At 37.7% G+C, this 15,605-nt stretch overlaps 1 protein-coding gene across 1 annotated transcript in view; it reads right to left on the bottom strand.

The window, feature by feature from the left end:
• Window positions 1-262: 262 nt before the first annotated feature.
• The window catches only part of MMADHC (methylmalonic aciduria and homocystinuria, cblD type), a 15,857-nt gene continuing 514 nt past the window's right edge, over window positions 263-15,605 (bottom strand). Inside the window, exons 3-8 of the mRNA XM_019522436.1 lie at window positions 12,626-12,770; window positions 12,164-12,381; window positions 9,784-9,889; window positions 9,018-9,148; window positions 6,329-6,415; window positions 263-4,383 (exon numbers count right to left, since the gene is read on the bottom strand). Coding sequence (XP_019377981.1) covers window positions 4,189-4,383; window positions 6,329-6,415; window positions 9,018-9,148; window positions 9,784-9,889; window positions 12,164-12,381; window positions 12,626-12,770 — 882 coding nt within the window. The 3' untranslated portion in view covers window positions 263-4,188. The remainder of the gene's footprint in view (window positions 4,384-6,328; window positions 6,416-9,017; window positions 9,149-9,783; window positions 9,890-12,163; window positions 12,382-12,625; window positions 12,771-15,605) is intronic.

Below are 15,605 nucleotides of genomic sequence, written 5' to 3'. Positions count from 1 at the left end.
CAAATATGTTTTTTTGAGCGTGATAGACAGAATGATAAAGACACAAACAAAGCAAATTATTAGAGGATAGTCCACAAGATTCATTAGGGATCTGAGACATCCTTATGATCTGAATAAAACAGTAAGGGTATAGCCTGAGAGCATCCTTACAATCATTTCTATGAAAGGACTGACCAACACTTGATCAGAAAGCCTTATCCCATCTATAAAATCACAAGCACAGTCCCCCAGATCAATAGGAAAAATGGAGTTGGTGCTTGAATACACCCACAGGTGAAACATGGTTAATTTGCATTGTATAACAAGATTATTGATCCAACCATAGGCACTATCATACAGTACAAGCCAGAGTTCAGGTTACTTAAACCCATGGGATTTTGCTTTCATACAAAGCACGTGCTCAAAGCATTTTTGTTCCCAGTCTTGTTTCTTCTTCCATCACTCACATGGTCTTCTCATCACTCCTACACTTAAGAAGCACGACTTCTGTTACTCATAGGTCTCTATGGGACAAAGCCCCACTAATTTAAGCATTACACAACAGAAGTAAGATGTATGGACAGAGGCACAGGCTCACTTCTGTCTTCCTGTCTGGATTTTGCTTGATTAGCCGCTTTTTCAAGCAACAACTTCCTTGACAGATCCTACGTCTATTGCTCTACCAGTCAGCTGTTTGTCTCTATGGATTCTAGTTTCTAAGCTCTGAAGCCCTGCAGTATTGAGAGCAGTGCTTGATTTTAGAGGCAGTCCCTGCGACTCCTACAGCCAAGGTCTTTTTATACAGAAAAAACTTTACCTTCCAGTCTTGAAAATGGTAATTAAAATAAAAAAAAAAGTGATTTACACAAAATATACAATGAACTCCAACAAAAAAAGCAACAGCTTTCTATTTGCTTTGACTGTTCAAGCAAGTGGAGGTATTCTCTTTCACACCAATGGAGACAGTTCTGCCCCTCTTCTCAGAATATGGAAGTTCCCACTTAACAGCTAACATAAGTCCTAATTTTAAATTATTTAGAAAAAGCAATCAGAAGATAAAGACTTTAAAAAAATTTATTGCTAATGTATATTGTAACAGGAATTTATCTTGTTACTTTTTCTAACGCATGAGCCCTATAATAGCAGTATCACAATAATTAAAACACAAAAGCAAATTATTTAATACCAGCGTTTAGAAGATTAGTTACCTTGTTAAGTCACCACAAGTTGTTTTTTCCTTATCTTTAACAGGTATGGGTGGTTTGCTACATTTAGCTTTATACACCATTACAGCTATGGACATTGACAAAATGTTTCAACCTATAACATAATCCTTATGAAGTGCAGTTTTGGATTTATTTTTGATTAGTACAAGTGATAAAAGCTATGGAGGTCTGGAGATGATTTCAAGAACACATTTATAATTTGTGCATTCTACCTAAATAGAATGCACAAACAGGTCAGTGTTAATACTGAAAAAACAAGATATATAACTTTAAACAACTTGTTTTAACATTTATCCAGTAAAAGGGGGGGGGGGGGGAAGGAGAGGATTGCATTCAGCCCAGTTAAAAAAAAAAAATCTGAAGTGCTCAAGTTAGTTTAGAAAAGTTAACAACAGGTCTCAGATTCAAAAAGTAGGTTTTCTCCACTAGCAGACAGCTATGATAATAGATGCAAACCCCATTTGTGTGTTTCACTGTTTGTAAAAAAATCCATCATTTCAGAACACTAAACACCCTTGTTTGGATCGTTTATTTGCAAAATGACACTTAATGATGCTATATTTAAAAATAAAACACTGTGTAGCAGCAAGATATCATATTTTAGGGGAACTAGACTATGAGAACCCGGGTTTTCAAAACCATTCAGCAATTCATCATTGCAACAAACCAACTGGTCTGCAGGGGTGGAATTAGGTCAAATGTTGAGTACTTTTGAGAATCACACTGAACATTTTTATAAATATGTATGTATTCTGAAAAAGGTTTTCAGAGTATTTTTATGGAAAAAATTCTACAATTTTGGCTTCAATGAACTTGATGGCACAATTTTCATGGTCTTCAGTATAACCAGGATTTCACCTGTTTTCTGAATGTAATCATAAAACCATAAATGGTACAGCCTTTCTGAGCATGGATTTATAATAGAAAAATCAGCTGAAACCCAAGTGCTCCCAAGTTCAGTTTGAGATTTTCTGGACAGTAACTAGATAACCAGTTTTCTGTACTAGAAAAGAAAATGTATGCTAAGAGAGGTACAGTCAAGTGAGTTTAGTTATTAAAAAAAAAATCATGAGACAACTACACACAAATTAAAATAACAGGTTTTGAGAGTCAGAAGCTTCAAGGCAATGGCTTAGTAATTATTTTTACAGAAAGAAGTTTGAAAATCATCTTGTTGAGTGAAAATCTCCATAGCAACATAACTGAAAGTCGTATTGCAAGATCAAGCCTCATTTTGGCAGTGACTATTAAGTTAGGTCTAGCAAGAATTTCTTGTTTACTATGCAAAAATGCAGTTGGTTCTGCAAGCAGGAAAAACAATTACCAGTATTGCAAGCATTTCCGGATATTAGTAACAAGGATTAAGTCCAGAAATTCAAAGGCAAATTTTGCGATTACATATGGCATTTCTTGGATTGCAGGAAGAATGCCTGGAGACAGCCTATCAAGAGCTGCATTGCAGAACAGGGACGTTCATTTTCTTTTCACTTTCATGACTGGTGAGCTACAAGCATCTCAAAGTCCACTGAAGCCAACAGAAAGGCACCCACAGATTTCACTGAGGACTGGATTAGGTCCTCAGTAAAAATGATAAATAGTACACAAAGCTAGAAGAGTCCAGTGTCCTCTTTCCGGTGCAAACCATTCTGAACACTGTTTCAAGAGTAAAGTATTCAGCTAACTAAGAGAACTGAAGAGAAACCTTTTAGAGTGTCAACTCAGTCAGTCACAACCTGGGTAAGTTTCACATTAACTAGGTTTCAACTGCATCATAATGTTTCAGTTCCACAGTTGTGTGAAATGGAATAACCATGGCAATGAGTATCAATAGGTAGTTTCAACAAATGCAAACATAATGTAGTTTCAGTTTGCTACTAGATTTTGACAGCAGCAATGGGGTAAGTTGATATGCAGAATAAAGAAGAGTTCAGGTAATCTGCAGTTGACAGTTTATGTATTTTAGATACCGAGTCCTCTACTGTTCTCTGGAACAACTATTAACTTTTATAGTTCTTGTGCTGCTACAGGGTGAACTATGCCTGTAACATGTCAGGCTTCCCCTTCAAGGATTGCAAATTTTTATAATGGATATCTTCTCTAAGCTGTACATACAAGGCAACAGAATGAAAAAAATGGTAGAAAAATCCAGAAATTGTCCTAGTAGCCTCTGTGCTCTTTTTGATAGTGTGACTAATTATCAGTTCTTAAGCACCATGTACGTTACAAAAGACACCACTACTGAAATGCAAATTATGAACACCTAATTAACTACATTTAGCCTTTTACAATGAGAAATAAAATAGGATTTAAGACAATATGGAAACAAACAAAGAAATTAAGACATGACCTATTTTGGTAGGAATTAAAATTCCTTATCGACTGGCAAATTCAGAGGACTTCAGTCATAAAATTAACTGAACACCAGACGACTTTAGTAGCATTGCCCTTAAAAGATAATTGAAGATTCAACTTAACACTATTCAAATCTCAGACCAGTGAACCTGGTTCATCTTCACTCTAACACTCACAGCCACAAGTTATACAATCTTTTGTAGTTAGAGTAGGTGAAATCCTGGCCCAATTAGGATCAAAATTCCTACAGGTTTCTGTGATGTCAGGATTTCATCAAGAAACTTACATTTGTTCAGACACATAGTAAAGGTAACAGACTTGAAAAAAATGTGGCAAATGATAATATTTTTAGGTCAAATGTGGCTAAACTATGTTTGATGTTACGCTGATCTACACAAGGGTGGCACTCAGCTTTTAAAAAAGTCACATGGCACATCTGTGTACTTACCAATAAGATGTCAAATAATATTGAACATCAAGGAGGTGTTTACACACAGACTAAAAATAAATAACAGTTATTTTATTATTCAAGTGAGCACACACTTTAAAGTTTGGTATCTGCTGACAGCATTTATAGACAAATCATCAAGTAAAACAATTCAGATGTCAAATTTGCGTAGGTAAAAGGTCCCTAGTTTCCACTTAATTTCTTCATGACTGAACTGTCAGGGTCAGCATTAGTGAAAATGCTTCCTACAACCACATGTGTGCCCCAGAGATGATGTCGAATAACTTTGCAGCAACCAAGATCATCAACACAAAATCCTAAGTGACGGTAGCGTTCATCTGTTTCAAAAAGCGTGTTGTTTGTGTATGGTCCAAAAAACTGGAAAAAGAGAGAAAATTTTCTTAGAGTCATGAATATTTTGGGTCAGACACCCTCAGCTAGGACCTAGCTTACTTTAAAACAAAATAGATACCTAGACATATTAACTGAATTGTTTGAAACCAATTTAAATATTTTACTGTGGATACTATACCCAGACCTTTTTGTTTTTTTCTGACAGATGCACTCAAATTAACCTTCATCCCACAGGACTTTGACACTAAAATTGTTTGCAAACGTCTTTAGCCCCTGCCTTGGGAAGTACCTAGACCCACCTATAGTACTAGAAACCTCTGGGGGTTGACACAGCTGTTGCTTTGCCCCATACTGCTAGAACATGTCCCCAGTGGGGGTCCAAATCCTAATTTTGGCAGCAGGCCCTGCTTCTGCTTGTGCCACCCTTAAATTCCCATCCGCTCCCAGAGCCTTGTGGGCCGGGTAACCTGGCTTTGCAGGCCAGATCTGGCACATGTTGACACTCTTAATTTAGATTACATATGAACTTTATTTTGGTGCAAATACAGTGGCTGGCTTTAAAAATTAATTGTTGTGAAAGGTTTACCATTTCCAAAAACACCTGTGAGGATAAAGAATGTCCCTGAAAACAACAAAATTAAAATACACTACAGCTTCTAAAATGAGTGCATTGCAATAAACTATTAAAAACAGTTAAACTACACAAGTTCATTTCTGTCACTTCACTTCAAAAAGTAAATGGGACTTTGCAGTGACAGCTTGTAGGATCTAGACTTCAATCCTTATGTTTTAGAGCCTAAAGAAATTTAACTTTATACTCAAATTCTGTACATATTTTAATTATTCTAAGCAATAGCTCTACAAGGCACTTATTGCTATTACCATGTTTACTCAAATACAAGATGAGATTCCCCTCTACTTAGCATATGGAAAAAAACCCACTAAATACACTGTCTATCATTAAACTGCTGCTAAAGGCAGCATGTGCTCAGTAATGGAAAAATTAATTAATTAATTGCAGCCAACACTGAATATAACTATAAAACACATGGCCAACATGCTGATAGGTCTCATGTTTCTCAAATCTGTACTCACACAAATGAAGTCTTCCCTATATATTTTAGTACTGTCAGTGTATGTCTTACATTAAAACAGCATGTTTATATTTTTCTAATGAGCACTTAATACCAAACTAAGAAGAGTCACTTGGCAAGAAGATATCACAATAGGATTCAATGCCGCCCAGCTCTTTTGAATGAAACTGCATATATGGAAATACCACTTTCACAGATTGCTATGGCTAGAAGTTCTCTTTGTCTGTGCGATTCTAGGTTGCAAAAGGCCAGACATGCATAACACATGACTAAGAGAGGGTTCTGTTCAATTGAAAAAAGAGTTTAGTCATCTTAACAGTTAACCAGTCATCTCTATTTACCTTATTAGGGCCCACTCAAGTAAAAGACACATCACAGACAGATGTAACAATTGTACCCATCAGGATAACTTAAGCTAGGTTATATCCTACTTTAGGTCTTCAGTGCAATGAATTTCAATGCAATGACCTTAATAATATAAGGAAAGGTTAAGATTTTAGTTTTTTAAAAAATAGCTATGTTTAAAATAGGAGTGGGAACTATCAAATTATCTAAAGAACACATAACCATTGACATCACATACTATTTTAGCAGTGATTTTTCTGTTAGGGATCCTAAGGTAATTCATTCTTCACACTTCATTTCTTGTATTTTTGTCAACATTGTTCTTTAGACTGCCTATTGTACCCGCAGTTTGTATGGCATGGATAAAAAGCATCTAGAAACTGAATCATGACCATCATCATCGATTTAAAAATAGTAAGAACCATCTCATCGATATGTATGAGCTGAATTTTAACCAAGTAATTCACAGACCACTGCAAGTCTATGTAGCCAAATCACCATTCCCCACCCCATTCTGCAAAGCAACTTACTGCTTGTCCTGAAGAAGGATCAATGAAGTCTGCCCAATATCCTTCAGCACACAGCGCATAGCAAATCTCTTTGGCACCATTAATGAACTAAAAGAGAAGAAATATAAAATGGAGGTACTCCTTTTACATCTAAATATAAAATCAATTTTTAAAATGGGAGTTTATGAAGATCTTTAATTTACACCAAAATATGTGAAGTTCAACACAACAGAAAAAGATCAACACTACTAAGAGGATTAAAATTAATGACATATTACACTATGACAGTCACATGAGATCTTAAAAGAAATTCTTTATAGCAGTAAGTAAAGGATTAAAAATTTGTACAACCAGGATGATGTAATTACTTTGATTGCTCATGCAGATTGCAGTCATACCTGTTAACCTCTTTAAGAAGTCAGTCATTACTTCATGAAGCGCTCTATTTCTCCATTTCACAAGTCACTTGAAGAGCAAACCTGGTTTTCCTAATCTGATGCTATAACATTTAATTACATCTATATCTTTGTTTGAAAAGGCTTATTTTTGTTCAAAATATATGGAAAACTGGACAGAATAATGTGAGATAGTTCAATTACAATCAAACAGCAAATGCTCTTAAAAATAAATCAGAACACTAACAGCTCTAGTTACACATACTGAAATAGTTTCGTGAAGTATTCTGTTCTTTGATTCTTGAAATTAATTACCATGTTGTAATTAACAGCGGGCAATTCCATTCTTCCAAATATTTTCAGGGTAAATAATGTAAGTTTTGCTCCTACGTTTTTCAAACAAATGACAGAGACCAATTAATTAAAGTTTTATAATATTTTCAGAGAAAAGGTATCATATTCTCCTCCCCAATTAAAGATCCCCAAAGCATGAACTCTAAAATTGTAAGAATTTATCTTCTGAAAATGACAGCTTCAAATGATAGCAATTGATCTGATAAAACAAAGATTTGGTTGTTATCTGTGGTGTCAGAATTCTTTTATTTGTTTGACATGTAAAAGAAACAAACCATAATCTTAAGAAGTGTTACATCTGTGACATCCACACTGACCAGATTACATACCATGCTAACCTAGAGGCTGTTTTGGCATGGCAACAAGCCACAAACAATCATGTGATAGGCTTCCGATTCTCTCTCTTTTGCTGCATTAGGTAGCCTCTCCCCCCAAATACACATAAATGACTGAATTTACTTTTGTTACTCTTCCATGGATGCCAATCTCATCATATGACTTTAAAAATAAGGACATATAAAGATGCCAAAGTTTGTAAACTTGTACATTATTCTTATGCCTGTATTCCATACTCACAGTTCTGCATATCAAAATTTCAAATCCAGATTACACTTAGTAGACTTGTCTATTTAGAGGGGCTTAAAACAGGAACAGTTCTCTCAAAAAGTGAACTGTTTTTCAGTTTGTTTTAACAGTTATCTATACATTTTATTTTTAAAAACACAAATAATCTAGAGACAGCATTTAATGCTGCATTTTTCATGTATCAGATCTTTTGACCCTATGTTGTAACAATCTCATAGCAATCACTTAAAGTGATGTTAATTAAAACTTGAGACTAACGACTGTAAACACACAGATTTGTCTGTCAATAACCTCTTTAGCAAAAGCCTCTCACATTAAATTAGTACTTCAGAGGTTATTTCTAACCATCTATGCAGCAAACAAATAGACCATTTTATTGTGAATTTGCTGTTAGTAACCTTTAGGCCAGGAGGTTACATCTAACATCCCAACACCCCTACAGTGACTACATTAGACTTGACAGGGGGGTGCACAGAGAAGAAAGAAGACAATTAACATATAATTAGACCAGATTACAACGCTAAAGACCAACAGACCAAAAATAATTTGAAGACAAGAACACGTCAAAATGAAGGGAGTTTTATGAAATCTTCATGTTGAAGCTTCAGATGGCTTTTCTTGTAGTAAAGGTTTACATGGCCTTTACTTACAGGCTGCAGTCACTTATAAAACTTGGAAGATAATTAATAGAACCATGTTCAAGCTTAGTTTTTACTAGCACCGATCTTCATCTGTCAGAGTCAGGCCCCTCCCTCTACAGGCAGAATTCTCTATTTTTGTAAATGTCTAAAAAGTTTTAAAAAAGTTACATTTTAGTTACTATAGTTGGAAAAAAAAATTAAAGTAGTAAATACTGACATCTACTGGATTAGGTAATTAAAAAAATACAAAACATATCAAGTAGAAGTTATGAGAAAAGAAGAGAAGAGAAAAGAAGATATGACACACTTCTAGCAGTAATTCAGTTTGATTCGGCTATACTAAGCAAAAGTGAAAACTTATTTTTTGTGTACGTCAATCATTTTCTTGTAGAAATATAAGATACGCTAAATTAATTAACTCTAGAATTCATGGGAACATATTGATCTAAAACTGCAGCAATAAGGAAAGACAGTTACTCTCACATAAGGAGACTCTATTAGTCTTCTCGCTATTAAGCAAAATAATTAATACTTTTCAGTCCAAAAGTTCTTTGCATAAAAAAAAAAAAGTCCATGAACTCTGCAGAACTGGTTTAAAAAAGTCTTCATTTTCTCAATAGGAATAATTTGGTTAATGACTACTGTAAAAGCAAATTACACAGTACCCAGTGCCAGAACTAAACTCATGAATAATATATAACCAAAGAATAAACTGATACCATCTAAAATACTTACATTTTCTAACAGCATCTCTCTTTCATCCTCTACTTCTTGACTCCATGCAGTCATATCATTCCTAGTTTTCTGAGTCACAGTTAGAACAGTTACATTTTTGATAGTCACCTCTGGAAATAAGGATTCAAAATCTAAAGCAAATAAAATCCACATTTAAGGGTCTAACAGGTTGGCTTTGCATATTTCTCTATACTTTTTTTCTAATGGTACACAAGTGAATGTTGGCAAATGTCAATCATTGTATTCACTGCCCTATATTTTACTTAATTAAAAAAGTTTCTATCTTATAAACACCACGTTGACTTGCCAAGAGTCACAAAGTTACAAAAACAACTCGTCTCAAAACTTAGTCCTGTTCAACTAATCCACTGTCTTTCTAGAAAGCAGAGGAAAAGACTTTACAAGAAAACAAAAGAAATAATACATTAGATAATAAAAAGCTGTCTTCTACACTGAATAAAAGACAACACTCAAAATAGATCTCAATTATACAAAAAAAAAAATAAGGAAAAAGGTTAACCATCAATTCATTAATTTGTATGTTATTTGTAAAATAATTTAAATCATACACTTGCTTTTCACTTTAAAATAATAGTTTGATGTGAAATGCCACTTTAACAATCATGTTGTTATGGATGGATTATTTCTTAAAATGTGCTTAAATTTGGAAGGTTTAGAAATACTGTATACTGTATATGTTTAATTAGCTGGTCAGCATCTCAATTTTTAATGTTATAAAAACTGTCAAAAAGGGCCAAAAAAATACCTTTTCGTAAGATTTCTGGACAAGTTTGTACTGCACATTCTACCTTTGCATTTTCAAAGTATGTTTCTGCATTATTTATTTGCTGTTTTTGTGGGACATCAGCACCCTGAAAAAGTCAAGGAAATATAAATGGTAATGTTCACATTTATTCTATGCAATATGAAGACGACTGTAGCTCTGGTGGTAGTTTCATAAAAATAATGCCTGTAGCAGTTGGAACACACAAGTAAGTCTCTTAAAAAGGGCTTAAACAAAAGCGAAACAAATAAACAAAATTTTAAAATGCCCACAGGATGCACTTCTGAGGTAGAGAAAAATTGTTACTCTAACATACCAGTGGGGAAACCAACTCATGGAACAGCAAATTGTTTAGTCAAAAAAACCCAACCCTGAGACTAAACAGGTTAAACTCAGGTCTTAGTTCCAGGCCTATGCTTTGACAACGGTAGTGCTGACTTGTAATAGAATAGCTTAGTTTCCAATCAGCCAGTCATGATTCTAGCCCATGGTGCGATTTCTTATTCAAGAAAAAATAAGCATTGTTCTCACATCTATAGCTGTTACGTCCAAAACTAATTTCCCAAACTTCAGTTCTTCCTAGACCAAATGTAAGTTTACAAGATTTGATGATTACACTTATGATTCTGGGCCTTATATGTTTATTTTAAAATTTTATTAAATATAGTACATGAAAAACCCCAACTTGTTTACTGACCCTGCCACTTGCTTCTCGCATTCTCTTTCCATCCATGACTTCCATTACATTTCTATGCTGTTCTCTAAACATGCTCTCCTGTTTCTGATCTCTTTCCTACCTACAATGCCTGAAGGAGTTCCTCTTTTCATGACAGAAAAGATGCTTTAAAAGAATAAAGTACTGTCTCCCATCTGCCACCCTGACAACTGCCCTTTATTCCCTTTCACTTACCTGTTTTACAAATTCACCAGACACCTAGTCGTCAGAGGACTAAACCTATTTACCAAAGACCAATATCTTCTTTTCCTGTCGACCAAGTGTTGGGAAAAGAAGGATGCTCTCTACTGACCTTGCTCAGATAAATCTTTTCAATCAACCTTCAACATGCAAGGGTCAGATAAATTTGAGGCCAATACAATCCCCTCCAGGTGTTGGAAAAGTGGGTGGGCCTCAACTAATCTAACCACTCCCCAGGCTGCTGGGATGGATGAGATGAATGCCTCTGCTACTCTAACCCTTCCCCCACTCTCTGGTTTGGCTCCTGTTTCCAAGTGAATGGCTTCAGTGTTTGTCTCTGCTAGTGCTCAGAGCCTTCCCAGACAGCAACAGCGTGAAATTGACCTAATTCTTGCCCACAGCAGGCTGAACAGCAGCGTAGAAACTGACCTGATTCTTGCCCACAGCCTGCTGAACAGCAAGTGCAAACTGACAATGCTCTTACAAATCTCTCTAGAGCACCTTGTCAAAGCTATGAGCAACAGTAGAGCTCCTGCTACTTTGTCTACAACTATGCAAACAGCTCATATTTGGATTAGCTGGAAGTTGTTTGTTTGTTTTTAGCTGGAGCTTTGATTCCACAGAAGTTGAGTGAACTGACCCCCAAATGCTCACAATGGGGCAAAAAGTACTCCATACTAAGTACAAGGCAAATATCATACATCCCTTTCAAAACAGGAAATAGTTTGTTGTTAAAAATTACTTTACTAATTTCCTATGCCTGAGGATGCTGCAAACTTCATGCCTGGCCTGGGAAGTCACCACATTAGCTGCAAGCGGTAGACATTAACTAAAAATTTCTCATTAATGAAGATGAGCAAATATAATTGTAAAACTGCCTGCTGTTAATGAGGCATCTCTGAATCATTGTAAGCTTAGCCATTCCCAAAAGGCAAAGCTTACAAAGCTTCCTACTACAGCCGAGTCCTTGGTTGTTGTTTTCTTTTTTTCCAGGCATTTCTTTTATGCTCATAAGCATTAACAGGCACAACTAATGGGACACTGTCCTAACCAATTAGACCCATGGGCTGCAGACAAAAAATCATTAAAAGTTAAAAATTAAAAATGTCTGTTTTACAACGCAGATCATTAAGTTACTCATTTTATGTTTTAAAGATACATCAATCTAATCTTGTTTTCATATCTCCCATAAAAAGAAGCAACTATCTGAGACATTTTAATGAAAATACTTCTATTAAATTGTCAAAGTTTTAGCAAAATATCCAGGAATGGTTAATACATTCCATGGGAAACAATGTTTCTTACAATCTCCCTTCCCATTCCTGCTTGTTTTCATCATACATTACAATACTTTGGGGAGGTAGTTCTTCCGCATCTACGAAAAATCAAACACACTTTTATAATAAATAATGTGTTTAGTTCCATGTATAAAATTACTTTTCTTACCTGGAACTCATTTATATATTGTACCACCACAAATTCATGCCGCTCATTTGGAGAAGGTTCGGCTAATATATCAGGCAGACTTTTATGAACCTGCATTTTCTTCTGAGAAGCTGTACCATTTAAGTGGCAATCAAAACCTATATTACCCGGAAGCTGAAACCTCTGGTCCTGAGGGCCAAACGGTCCCATTATTTCATCAGGCCACACAGTTCTTGGACCTGTCAAAAGTGAATGTTTTTATTAGTTTTCATGTTGGGAAAAACGTGATTTTAAGAGTCAAACAGTCATTTCAATGCAATCATGTAATATAGAAGATAACCCAGGCTTTAGGCAAAATCAAGTGCCTTACTATGCAGGAAAAAAACAAGTCTAACTTTTTTTTTTTTTTTTAAAAGAGAGACTGCTAGTTTTCAGATATTAGGTATCAGAAGAACATAAATGCAATTCTTTTTTTTCCCTTACATATATCAGGAGGTGTAGCAGCAACGTAAGGCTCATCTGAGCCAGACGATCCTGCTGTAGAAAAAGCCTTGGGACTTGCTATCCTTCTGACTAAAGAATAAAATCCTGGCAGGTAGGTCACCAGTCTTGCTCTGTTACAGAGCACCTAAAGAGGACAAAAATGAAAAGTGAACATCATACTGCAAGTAAAAATAAAGAACTATAAAACAAAAATTTGCTCTATAAAGAAAAGGTTGCATTTTTTTCAAGAAAAATTGTCCTGCTTTTGATAAAAGTAGAAGCCCATCCCCAGCCATTAGAAAGAAGCAGCAGCATAGGGAGACAGCGTATCCACATACCTTTGATTGCATAAAGGCATCTAATGATCAATATTATTTTGTTTTGTGTTACAACACTTAATAAAAGCCCAAACCCCTACAGCACTAGACACAATCAACACAGGTAAGGAAACACTGAAAGTTTCAGTACTTTGCACTAAGAACTAGCGCATCCCATTATGTAAAATTACAACAGGATTCTTGAAAAGCCAATAATACTGCTGTTTTATACTGCTATGACAGCTTGTGCCCAGAAGACTGCTAAGTACTCAGAGTGCATTTACATTTATTTTACAGTCCAAAAATGAAAAAAACCCAACTTTAGAATAATGAAGACATACATGCATCAAAAGAGACAGGCAATGGAATTACTATTATGGTATGTTTCTGTGATGCTCCAGTTATAGATGGAAGTCCTAAGATTAGTACAACAGACATTATTTCATTTTGCAGATACATATCACATTTTCAACTTCAAACATGCCAGTATATGGGTTATCAGCAAGTCATACAGCCCTTGTGCAATCCTGGAATTTGCCAGGCAATTAGCATCACGCTCAGAACTGTGCTCCAAATCCAACATTGTATTTACAGGAACCAATCTAGCCCTATAAAAAGAAAGCCCCAAAAATATGAATTACAGAAGATAGTGTTGTTTTCCTGAGTCTGCAATCCACCTGAAACAACTCCAAAAAATAATGTGGGTAAACTCCAATACTTAAATATCAATAACGATAACCATTTTATCTGGGGGCTGGATTCAATGATCTTCTAGGTCCCTTCCAGCCCTAATGTCTATGACATCTATAAAATGTATTTATTTTTGCTAAAAACAGATCTCCAGCTAATATTCCAGTGGTCACAAATCCAAAATGATCCCTTGTTTTAAAAGTTGGACAGAAGCCTGTGGCCTCAGCAGGCTCCATGGGATAAGCGTGGCAGTGGGCAGGCAATCGCACTAGCAGCAGCAGTGCAGGGTGGAGGGCCTCTGACTCAGGGTTGTCCACTGTTGGTGGAGTGGCTCTGGCAGGGCTTAAATAGGAGTGAGTGCAGCAGCAGATGCCTTAGGTGCCACAGGAGTAGGCTGCAAGGAGCCAGGTGCCCTTCCCCCCCACCCACAGAGCACCCACAGGGGCTCCCACCTACTAGGACAGCTGTGCCATGCCCAGGTGGTGTCTCCAGCCCATGGATATCTGTTGTTTCCTTCCCCATCTGGATGCAGCCAGCAGCCAGATTGGCACCATACGCCTCCCACTCAGCTGAGGGCTTGCCCTGGTGCCATGGCTCCTAGCAGAGGGTGATCTACCAGCGGGTGTGATCCTGTGCAACATGTTCATTCACCACGTGACCCTGCTGGGCAGCGGCTACCAGAGCTCCAGGCAGGCAGATGGTCGGGAGGGGCCACATGGGGCTCTGGGTATCTATGGACTGATGGCACTGTCTGGGTGTAGCGTGGCTGTCCAGCAGGCGGGAGCCCCTGTGGGTGTTATGTTGGGGGAGGACCTGGCTCCGTGCAGCCTGCCCCTGCAGCACCCAGTGGTAGCCCCACTGCTGCACTCACTATTTAAATGCTGTCAGCTCTGCTATGTAACTTCGCCTGGCTCCACTCCCCCAGGTAACTGCTTGTTACTTCCCTCCGGTCGTGCAATGCTGCAGCCTGGATCCATGGCTGCTCCCACACTGCTCCTGCTGGAGCTGCTCAGTATACATATAATTATTGTTTAACCTTTTACATCCCTAGCCTCATTAGTTAGAAGCTGGACGGAAGACAAGGCAGAGAGGCACTTTATAGACTAACTGTATCAGAGATGCACATGCATTCATGAATAACAGTTCACTTCATGCAGTTAATTCATTAATAAAAAACTAAATAACATGGTTCACCTGTGCTCATTATGCTTGCCTGATTAGGTTGGTCTGCTAGGTGCACCTCTGCCCTGCCTTTTACACAAGGGGATATTCCTACAAGTGTCAACTGGAGGATTTGGGTGTGTTTGCTAATGACGCCTACGTGGGCGTCTCTATCCTTGGACCTCAAAGTGCCCGTGTATTAACGGCCCCCAAACAGCTTCAGTTCCCTTCCTAAAAATGAACCCTGCAGCGCTGGAGCACGGTGTTCAGTTCACATCGTAAAAAGACATGGACAATCTTGAAAGGGTCCAGGAAAGGGGCCACAAGAACTACGACAGGCCTGGACGACAAACCTGATGAGGAAAGACTAACAGATCTGGACGGAAGGTGGACTTGATGGCTGTCTATAAGCACGTAAGAGGTCAATATCGGGAGCTGGGAGAAAACCTGCTCACTGGGGCACCCCAAGGGAGGACAAGAAGCAGCAGCCATAAACTGTTAGAGGAAGGTTTCAGGGTGAACACAAGGAAGGACTTCTCTGCAGTCAGGGCGACCAGGATCGGGAGCAGATGTGAACGTCGTCCAGAGCAAACTGGACAGACCTCGCCGGGACCATTTGGTCTCAGCAGTATTTCTGCCCACAGCAGGGGATCGGACTCCGTAATCTTCCGAGGTGCGGCCCTTGCTGTCTAGGAGCCACATGAACGCAGCAGCGAGCCTGGGAGACGGGCCCCGGCGGGCCTGCCCCGGGCTGTCTCCAGCGCTCCCCGCGAACCGCTCGACACCGTCCCCGCCGGGGGCCCGAGAGTGGG

Source organism: Gavialis gangeticus, unplaced genomic scaffold (genome assembly GCF_001723915.1).
Source record: "Gavialis gangeticus isolate Ggan-Ray unplaced genomic scaffold, GavGan_comp1, whole genome shotgun sequence".
In the NCBI taxonomy this organism is placed as follows: Eukaryota; Metazoa; Chordata; order Crocodylia; family Gavialidae; genus Gavialis; species Gavialis gangeticus.
Note: the sequence above shows the minus strand (reverse complement) of the source record. Positions and strands in the feature narration are given on the sequence as shown.